An 11,588-nucleotide genomic window follows, 5' to 3' on the forward strand; every position below is an offset into this window, starting at 1 on the left:
AAATTAAAGGAACACTTTGAAAACACATCAGATCTCAATGGGGAAAAATATCATGCTGGATATCTATACTAATATGGACTGGGTAATGTGTTATGAACGAAGGATGCCACATCGTTTGATGAAAATGAAAATGATCAACCTACAGAGGATTGAATTCAAAGACACCCCGGAAATCTAAGTGAAAAAATGATGCAGCAGGCTTGTCAATTTTGCTGAAATTTCATTGCAGCAACTCAAAATGGTACTCAGTAGTTTGTATGGCCCCCACGTGCTTGTATGCATGCCTGACACCGTCGGGGCATACTCCTAATGAGACGACGGATGGTGTCCTGGGGTATTTCCTCCCAGATCTGGACCAGCGCATCACTGAGCTCCTGGACAGTCTGAGGTGCAACCAGGTGATGTCAGATGGACCGAAACACAATGTCCCAGAGGTGTTCTATTGGATGTAGGTCAGGTGAGCGTGGTGGCCCTTCAATGGTATCATTCCTTCATCCTCCAGGAACTGCCTGCATGCTCTCGCCACATGAGGCCGGGCATTGTTGTGCACCAGGAGGAACCCAGGACCCACTGCACCAGCATAGGGTTTGACAATGGATCCAAGGATTTCATCCCGATACCTAATGGCAGTCAGGGTGCCAATGTCTAGCCTGCAGAGGTCTGTTCGTCCCTCCATGGATATGCCTCCCCAGACCATCACTGACCCACCACCAAACCGGTCATGCTGAACGATGTTACAGGCAGCATAACATTCTCCACGGCTTCTCCAGACCCTTTCCTGTCTGTCACGTGCTCAGGGTGAACCTGCTCTCATTTGTGAAAACCACAGGGCACCAGTGGCAGACCTGCCAATTCTGGTGTTCAATGGGAAATGCCAATCGAGCTCCCTGGTGCTGGGCAGTGAGCACAGGGCCCACTAGAGGACGTCGGGCCCCCAGGCCACCCTCATGAAGTCTGTTTCTGATTGTTTGGTCAGAGACATTCACACCAGTGGCCTGCTGGAGGTCATTTAGTAGGGCTCTGGCAGTGTTCATCATGTTCCTCCTCGCACAAAGGAGCAGATACCGGTCCTGCTGATGGGTTAAGGACCTTCTACGGCCCTGTCCAGCTCTCCTAGAGTAGCTGTCTGTCTTCCTGGAATCTCCTCCATGCTCTTGAGACTGTGCTGGGAGACACAGCAAACCTTCTGGCAATGGCACGTATTGATGAGCCATCCTGAAGGAGCTGGACTGCCTGCGCAACCTCTGTAGGGTCCAGGTATCGCCTCATGCTACCAGTAGTGACACTGACCCTAGCCAAATGCAAAACTGGTGAAAAACAGTCCGAAAAGATGAGTAGGGAAAAAATGTTAGTGGCCTCCACCTGTAAAACCATTCCTGTTTTGGGGGTTGTCTCACTGTTGCCCATCTAGTGGACCTGCTGTTAATGTCATTAACACTAAACAGCTGAAACTGATTACCAACCCCCTCTGTTACTTAACTGACCAGATCAATATCCCAGGAGTTTAACTGACTTGATGCTATTCTCTGATTAAAAAGTGTTCCCTTTATTTTTTTGAGCAGTGTATATATATATATATTTATTATACACACACACACACACACACACACATATATATACAAATAATTGTATAGAATACTAGAATACTACATTTAAATTTCACTTGCTGAATTACACATACACTACGCTGAATTAGTCTATATAAATAAACCCATAAAAATGTTTATCACAATATATATATATATATATATATATATATATATATATATATATGGTAAATAGTTTTAATCAAATTTGAGAACGATTGTTGTGCTTCGGATTAACAAGAAGGTATAATTCATAAGAAACATGACAATTGAAGTTCTTCAATCCCTTTGGATACACGATCCATATAATAAATCCACTTAGCTTCACATTGTAACAGTTTTTTTGTTAGAATCACCACCTCTTCTTGAGCTAGACCAGGGGTGGGCAAACTTTTTGGCTCAAGGGCCACACTGGGTTTTAAAATTTGACAGAGGGCCGGCCCAGTAGCAGATTATGAAACACAATCTCATGAAAGTGCCTATCTATACCACAAATTTGATTTCTCGTGCCATTTATACGCCAAAAATGTTTTTTGCGTGCATATGCTACGCACTGTAAACCCCTTGGTTAGGATTAGGGGTATGGAGTGCGTGCCTATTACACGCCATAAAGTGCGTATCATATGCACGCGAAAACTGCGTATCATAAGTAAGCTACTACAAATACAATTCGTGGTATTCGCACTTTCATGAGATCGGGCTGAGCAAACACATTTACGTTGTGGCAACGTCTGCGCGAAATTCAACAACTGAGAGACGACATTCTGACAATACATTTTTTATGCTAGATATCCCCCATTTAGCATGTTATGTTTTGAGGTTAATTTTTAATTAGTTAGATGTTAGATAATTATAGCCTATACTTTTAAAATATTGTTTATCCTTATTATTATTTAATGGGCCTAACAGTAAATTAGAAACAAAACACCTGCAAGTGTACACTTAGAAGAGTAAAAATGACAGAAATTAATTCAACTTTGTTAAAACTGCATATGGCAATCAATTTGCACTTCCAAAAGTCATACATTTGTGGAAAAAACGAAATAAACGAATATAGGAGACCGGGGACAGTTGCAACACTTTTTGCATTTCTCTCAATTACTCAGAGACTATTTGAGCTAGACCAACCAAATTTGTATTAAACTTGCATCTGTCTGCTAATTACCCATACCATTTAAAGATGATTATATATGACATATCGTTCACAGTATTTATTTGAATGTAAGAAGTCAGATGTTGCAACTGACCCCGACCCAGGGGACAGTTGCAACACAACCCAGGGACGGCTGCAACATGTTAAAAATACCTTAAATTTCATTAATTAACTTAAGCTTTTTGTCTCATTGAGCAAAGAATTCTGAAAATATTAACTGTTTTATAATATTATAGTATTATTTATTTCAATAATATTATTGTAGCCTATTATTTATTTATTTAGTCATATTTATCAAATAACAGTTATTGAGTTTTGTTTGTTCATGTAGAACATAGGCCAACATAGATTCAGTGTGCAGGTGTTACAGATGCTATTCAATCTCTCCATATTTCAGTGTCAGACAGGAAGAATTTAACAATTTGCAATGCAACAAACCTTTATTAAACATACAATTTATAACATGTTGCAACCGTCCCCGACCCTATCAGCCATGACAGAACATCATACGCCTGCTAGACACACTGACTTTGACACATGCTAACCATGTCACTTAGAAGTCAACAAAACAATAATTCAAACGAAGTAAGTTTTGATTAATTCATACAAAATTTCAGGACAGTATGACAAAAATATATCTCATGAAAAAATTTACTTTCATACCTCCAAAACAAGTTTTGTTCAATGAATGCAGCAGCAGATGTTGAATATGTCTACTGTCTTCTTGGTGGGTGGAGGGTCTAACTGTGCATGTGCAGTATGAGTGTCATCACTCTAGCTTGTTTCTGATTGGAGAAAAATGACATGTTGCAACCATCCCCTGTTGCAACTGTCCCCGGTCTCCCCTACAAATTTATTTTTAAGTATACTAAAATAAAACATAAAAAGCAAAGGCAGATCAGAACATTTCATGAACAAAACCGGGTTCTGTACATGGCAGACAGGGGAGCGCGGTCGAAAGCCGGGCAATAAAGGTTGTTAAATGGACTCAGTCAGGATACATCCACAAATCCAGAGGAGCAAAGAAACTAAATACCAGACAAACCAAAGGAAAAACTAAACGGGTGTGCAAGCGGTTACCACATTTTTTTTTTCTCTGAGTTTCCAAAAAAGGAAAAAACATTAACGTGAAACAAGTCTATGCGCTTAACTTAAGTCGCTGTCTGTTTGGTTTCCATGGTGACGCGTCATTGCCTGTTACGTGACACACCGCAGCTACAACAGCGCTGAATGAATGATGATCTGCTTTTATGTCATTTTTCCTTTTTTACATTTGTTAGCTATGGCATGAAATATCTGATATTCCGATTGTCAAATATATGCAACGCAATATATATATATATATATATATATATATATATAACGCAAAGTACTATAGCAAGAAAAAGGCAAAATGAATGCGATTTTAAGACAATTTTTTAAATACTCGACGGGCCGGATTAAACAGCCTAATGTGCCTGTATGTGGCCCGCGGGCCGTAGTTTGCCCACCCCTGATCTATAGGCTAGCCTACAGCAGTTCTGCAAAAAAAAATTATGTCATCGTCCAGGGCCGGGTTTCCCGATAACGATGTATCTTAGCTCTTAAGAGCGCTTTCTACGTGCAAGGTTACGAACGCTCGCAGCAATTCCACTAGCGTTTCCCAAAAGTGCACTTAACATGAACGCGCGAGAACGCGTTTTACGTGCTACTTAAGAGTCGCTGTCCATTCGCGAAGTGCTGAAATACAACCTTATATGGAATCGTATTCTGAACGTTTAGCCTTAATTATTAGGTTTAACCTAATAATCATCATCTGTGGATTAGCAATCAAGACAAGTCTAAAGTCTACATTCAGGCAGAGATAGCCTACTGACAAAATGTATGAACAAAAAGACAAACAAGAAAAGATACCTTTCAAAAAAGATTAAATTAATGTAGGCCTAATTTTAGAGGCGAAACAAAGATGTTATTTTTAACAGATTTAAAGGACACCATACAAATAAGGAAAAACAAAACATCTGGGTGGACATTGCAAACTAACAGCAACCCGGGGTGTTCAAAGATCAAGGAAGGAGGTCCGCAAGAAATGCCCAATACATGGCTGGTTTTCGTGCACGTCAGCAAGTCATTGACCGATTTTTTTATTTATTATTCATCCATATTTTGCCCAGTCTTTGAAGTATATTTCCCACATTGCTTCGTTCTTTTATGATTTTATTTTGTTCATTAATTTAATTTAGATGTGTATTTTTTCTTCCCTTTTTTATTATTTAATTTATACATTCATTAAAAAAAAAAGTACAATAAAGTGTACAATAAAAAAGTACAATCAAAACCTTATATTTGTACTCACTTTGCAGTGTAATCTGTTAAATCTAGATAAAAGTGTAATCTGCCGGTTGTCCTGCAGGTGTCCTCATAAATCTGTCTTCTTACGATGCACTTGGGGATGTACGATTACTCCAGAGCACTCGTAGTTCTACGAAGATTTTCAAGTGCTACTTAAGCTACGATGCTTTTGGGAAACAGACCGTAATATTAAGATCAGTCGTACGATCGTTTTTACGATCAACTTAGGCTTACGATGCTTTTGGGAAACGCAGCCCAGGTCAGTTCAGTTCTCATACAACAGCGTCAGTACAGTCAGATCAATAATATTGTTTAATATTAAGTGTCCACAACTAAGCAAGCCAGAGTCGACAGTGGCAAGGAACCCAAACTCCATTAAGGCGTATACACTGTGCGATTTCAGCAAGGTTACCTACACTGACTGAGTAGATCTTATGCAATGTAAAGCCAAAGCTCACGATTTATGTGCCCACACTATACGGTCCGAACGTCGAGCTGCGACTTGACTGCTCACACTATACGTGTGAAATATATGCGTTAAACACCGGGTTGTGCCAATAGATGATATCTTGTATCCAGAGATATTGTCAAAACAAGCATCAGCTATCAAAATCAAGAGGATTTAGCATTTACAATTTTTGTATTAAATATTATTATTATTATTATTATTAGGGAAGGCCTACTTTTATTATTAAATTGATAGGCTATTATAATTAATTTGCCGCACAATAATTGTATAGCACATAACCAACACGCTGCAAGGATAATAAAAGATTAGATAGAAGCTTGATTACTCCTCATTGAAAATTATCTAAAAACATTTAGGTCAATAAGGCTATACAATGAATTACAGCCCTATAATTAAAATTATTAACAGCAACAAAAACAAAAACAGCTTGTTTAACATGAGCATTGTTTAACAAAGGTATAAAAGAGGCTGCATCGCAGGTAGCGTGGAAGACGTGGGTAATATATGGTTTATCCATTTTGCAACACGAACTGGAGGTAAGCAACAGTAATTTGTAGCTAGTTTGAGCTACAGAACTTAAAAATCTCCCTCTTTTCGTTTTCTTTCTTGCTGCATTAAAGATGAAATGGTAAAACATCTGTTTTCGCGCAGGCGCAGTGAGGGAAAAAACACTGAGTTTAGGGCAATCGGTTCGTAGCTCTGCTTCAACTGTGCGATACCTCACGAGGGGCGACCAAAATTTCTGACATGCCAGAAACTCATCCAACCATCCGATTGCTGGTCGGGATTGCCAGTCGGGGTTCTCCTCTGTTCAACACAAAAAAAAAAATGATTTATTTTAAAAGTCATTAACCATTTTTGACACCTGTATCTTGCTTCATGAAACCCTAACTATCAGTGAAAATTCAAGATTGACTTTGCTGTAAAAAAAAATACATCTTAAGATAGATGTAAGTTGGATCGCTAATCATTCACATGGGTCATTGGTGCTTGAACCCCGATTATTGTCGCTTGCAGCTATATTTTAGACTGTCATTGTTTCCAACCAGTGTTCAACATCATTTCAAGACTCACATGTCCTTTGACTTATTTCTACAAATGTGTACTGTTATAAAGAACAATACACATATGTTCTAACAAGTGAAAAGTTCTGCTTATTGTATTTAACCAAACACACACAGCCGTGTGTGTGCTTACACAATTATAAATAAACCATATCAGCATCATCAATCTAACTAGAAATAAAATATATTTATTTTGAATAATGACGAATTAAATAATACGTTTTGACGTTTTTAAAAGTAAAAAAAAATGTTTCATTTGTTGAGACAAACTTTTCCACACCATACACATGCCACAGAAGCCAGAGCACAGTGTATTGGTAGAGACATGGTTTAAAAAAAAAAAATGTTCCACTCTCTCATTAACAATATTTTGTTATTATTATTATTTTTAGCCAAAAGTTGTGTAAAGTTAACTTTAGTCACTGTCACTGTGGTTAGAGCCAGGTGTTATTTACAGCTATACCATGAGAACAAAGAAGGGAATTGGTAATTATATCATAGTCACTACTAGAATAATTTGTCATTTGTTTTCTAAATCGGACAGATCATGAGTAACACCTGTTATAAAAAAAACAATAAAAAAAAACAAAAAAAAAACAAAGATCGGTTCTCTGATGGAAAAGTGATTGTTCAGAAACAATCTGTTCTGGATCAATCAGAATCGTATTCCACAGACGTGTTTAATAATATAAAAAAATATTGTTAAAACATGTTAGATGACTAAAGATTTTGTTCTTTACTAGTTAATACATAGTAGACACCTTAAAAATGCATATGCAAATCAACCAGTATGATAAATTCTTTATACCTTAGTATTAGCATTTGTCACTGAATGATTATGTTGAGGCAGTCTTCTTTTTTCTTTTTTACTTTTTTTGCTCAGCAAAAGTCAAATACAAGACTGACATCTAGAGGACATTCTAAGGAAAAACACAGTCAAGGAAACATGGACAAGTAGATATAATATAACTGATATTATATTCCTAAGATATAAAACACTTTTTTTGTCACCTCAGCATCTCTAAATAATAATTCACAACCTTCCTGAGCAGCAAATCACTGTGAATGCATAAGGTATTCATTATTCCATCAGTACTGTTTTATTTCCCCCTGCCCCACCCCTGTTAAAGTACTGGTTCTATCATAAAAAAAAGTTCCAAAGTTGAAATGACTTAATATAGATTAGAAAAAAAAGAAAAAGAAAAAAACAGTGATAGGAGGGCAATATCCTGATTTCCACAGATACTCACTTAACATTACCTGCTCTTTTAAAGCAACACCCACGCAAGCTTCATCATAAATTAGTGAGCAGAGTGGTTGAATGGCTCAGAAATAGAGATGAGTTTAACTCTGTACATCTGCCTGTATCTGTCCTTTAACTTTATTTTGTCAGCTTCAATACTCAGATCAGGCACCTGTCAGCTTCAAGGACACTTCAAGTTGAATGGAATGTTCAAGGATGGAGATGTTATATTTGGAGGCCTGTTCGATGTTGACTTCCTCACAGTGTTCCCAGAGCTGAGCTTCAGAACAGAGCCAGAACCACCTTACTGTGAGCAGTGAGTCTAGAGTGGATAAGGACAGCAATACAAGGCTGGAAAAAAAGAGAACAATTTATTAAAACTAGAAAAATATATCTCAATATTTATTTATTTATTTATTTATTTATTTATTTATTTATATATTTTTTTACAAAACATCTTGAATTCAATGTTAATTGCCATTGTGAATTTGATAATTGTATACCCTTCCAGAATAGTTAAATACCAACATTCTCTTGCTTTTCATAGATTTGATATGGAAAGCTTCCAGCAGGCACAGACCATGGCTTTTGCAATAGATGAGATCAATAAGAATCCAAACCTGCTGCCTAACATCACTCTTGGTTACCATGTTTATGACAACTGTATGATGCTAGGAATGGCGTTTCGGGCTGCCATATCCCTGGCTAGTGGGACAGAGGAGTACTTCTCAAATCTAAACTGCACTGGCCCACCACCAGTGATTGGAATCGTGGGGGATTCAAGTTCAACTGCTTCCATTGCAATTTCCAGTATTCTTGGGCTGTTTCGAGTACCTATAGTAAGATTAGTAAAAATAAGTGTTTCTTGTCTGTTTTTGTATGACAAAAAAAAAAAAAAAAGTTGCGTAAGTACTGATAATTTTTTGTAAATTTCACAATTTTTCTGTCTTCTCTTATTCTGTCTTTCTCTCTAATTAGGTTAGTCACTATGCCACCTGCTCCTGTTTGAGTGACAGGAAAAAGTACCCCTCTTTCTTCAGAACTATTCCCAGTGATGCCTTCCAGGTGCGGGCTATGGTTCAGATTTTAAAATATTTTGGATGGACCTGGGTTGGTCTCGTCTACAGTGATGATGACTATTGCATCTATGCTGCTCAGTTCTTCCAACAGGAAATACAGCTGTTTGGTGGCTGTCTTGCTTTTTCTGAAATCCTTCCCCATGATAACAACCTCAGAGATATTCAGCATATAACAACAGTGATTCAGGCCTCTACAGCAAGAGTGGTGGTAGTTTTTTCCACTCCATCCTTTTTGATACCTTTGATGGATGATGTGGTGTTGCAGAACATAACAGGCAGACAATGGATTGCGAGTGAAGCTTGGGCCACCTCTCTTGTACACCACACTCCACGTTTACTACCCTTTCTAAGAGGCACTCTGGGGATCGCCATCAGGCGTGGAGAGATCCAGGGACTTCATGAATTTCTGCTACGTCTCCATCCCAGCAATGATCCAAAAAATAATATGTTGAGGATCTTCTGGGAGAAAATGTTCGGGTGCAGTTATGAAACTGATAGTAAAGAGAGAGATGGAGAGCAAGTGAAAAAGATTTGTACAGGACAGGAGGATCTGAGAACAACATACACACCATACACAGATGTTTCAGAGCTGAGGGCCACTTATAATGTGTATAAGGCAGTTTATGCCCTGGCACATGCGTTTCATGACCTGATGCAGTGTGAGGAGGGTAGAGGACCATTCAGTGGGAACAGATGCGCTGACAAAACAAACCTGAAACCCTGGCAGGTAAGACGTACAGGTATAGTGCAGATTCTCTCCAGGAATATACAAGAGCTAATGTGGAAAAGCTAAATACATGTGCTACATTAATAAAAAAAAGTTCTGTCTACAAACTGTGCAGCTGGTTCACTACCTCCAGAAAGTGAATTACACCACAGGCTTTGGGGATCATGTGTCATTTGATAAGAATGGAGATGCTCTGGCCATCTATGATGTCCTGAACTTGCAGCCAAGCTTTGATGGGTCAATAAGGGTCAAAGCTGTTGGTGTGGTAAATGAAGGGGCAGCAACAGGGATGGTGCTCAAACTGGATGAAGATGCATTATATTGGAACTTTGAGCCAAAAAAGGTAACTAACATTGCATGTTAATGTCACCCCTTTTGCAGAAACAGTATATAACCTAAAAATAGTCAAAGCTTTGAAAAGACAAATAAGAATGAAGTAATGGAAAGGCCAAGCTTTTCATTATGTAAAAGATATGACAGAACAAACACATGACTAACAAACAGATGATGTCTCTTTCAGACCCCAAGGTCTGTGTGCAATGAGAGCTGCCCCCCAGGAACCAGACGAGCCACGAGGAAGGGCTTTCCTATCTGCTGTTTTGACTGCCTTCCATGCGGAGATGGAGAGATTTCTAATACAACAGGTGAGATGATTATATTTGGCAATTTGTTTATATAATTTGAGAGGAAGTTGCTCTAAAATCCCTCACCTTCTGTCTTTTTCTTAAATCACAGATGCAAATGAGTGCACAGTGTGTCCAGATGAGTTCTGGTCCAATACAGATAAGGATCAGTGTGTCTCCAAAGAAGTAGAGTTTCTGTCTTATGAGGAACCTCTGGGCATCTCTCTGACCACTGCTTCCCTGATTGGCACCTGCTTCTGTGCTCTTGTGATGGTCATCTTTGCTAATCACCGTAACACTCCCATAGTACGCGCCAACAATTCAGAGCTCAGCTTCCTGCTGCTGTTGTCACTCAAACTGTGTTTTCTGTGTGCGCTACTGTTCATTGGTCAGCCACAGTTATGGACATGTCTGTTAAGACATGCTGTGTTTGGCATAAGCTTTGTCCTGTGCATCTCCAGCATCCTAGTCAAGACTATGGTAGTAATAGCTGTGTTTAATTCCTCTCGACCAGAGGGCCAAGGCACGTTAAAATGGTTTGGAGTAGCTCAACAAAGATGCACAGTTCTGGTCCTAACTGCCATCCAGGTTGTGATATGTGCAGTCTGGCTATCAACTGCCTCTCCAACACCCCATAAAAACAACCAGTACATCCGTTCTAAAATAGTATATGAGTGTGCTATTGGCTCCGTGGCTGGTTTTTCTACATTGTTGGCATACATTGGACTGTTGGCAGCAGTAAGCTTTCTGATAGCCTTCCTGGCGAGAAATCTTCCAGATAATTTTAATGAAGCAAAGTTTATCACTTTCAGCATGTTGATCTTCTGTGCTGTGTGGGTTGCATTTGTTCCAGCATATGTTAGCTCTCCAGGGAAATATGCAGTAGCTGTGGAAATATTTGCCATTTTAGCTTCTAGTTTTGGACTACTGGTGGCCATATTTGCCCCAAAGTGCTACATCATCCTTTTGCATCCAGAGAGAAACACTAAAAAAGCCATCATGGGAAGAGATTCACAAAATAAATGATGGTTTATTAACAAAGTTCAGGAGGAGCACGTTCAGATAATCTACCCAATCAATGCGAGAAGAGGCATATACACAGAGCCGACTTACCTCTGTTCTACAACAGTTTTCCCAGCATCCCTCTTCCACCCTAACACTCTGCTCTGGTTCGGGCCAAATTACGAGCTCGGAAGCCCTCTCCTCGGACATCTCACCAATTATGCTTATTTTGTACTATATCTCATTACATGCAAGTGCAAACTTGTGAAATGTGTATGAATCTTTCTGTTTGGCATGCATGTTTTCGGGAC

The 11,588-nt window shown here is 38.9% G+C and overlaps 1 protein-coding gene across 1 annotated transcript; it reads left to right on the top strand.

Annotated features, from left to right (window-relative positions):
* Nucleotides 1-7,941: 7,941 nt before the first annotated feature.
* Nucleotides 7,942-11,301, top strand: LOC309508328 (extracellular calcium-sensing receptor-like; the record flags this gene model as incomplete). Its single annotated transcript, XM_082182915.1, has 6 exons — nucleotides 7,942-8,162; nucleotides 8,394-8,685; nucleotides 8,825-9,652; nucleotides 9,768-9,995; nucleotides 10,173-10,296; nucleotides 10,388-11,301. 6 exons carry the CDS (start codon nucleotides 7,942-7,944, stop codon nucleotides 11,299-11,301), a joined length of 2,607 nt encoding a protein of 868 aa, XP_082039041.1.
* Nucleotides 11,302-11,588: the final 287 nt, after the last annotated feature.

Source organism: Leuciscus leuciscus (genome assembly GCF_965113295.1).
Source record: "Leuciscus leuciscus genome assembly, chromosome: 10".
Classification (NCBI taxonomy): Eukaryota; Metazoa; Chordata; class Actinopteri; order Cypriniformes; family Leuciscidae; genus Leuciscus; species Leuciscus leuciscus.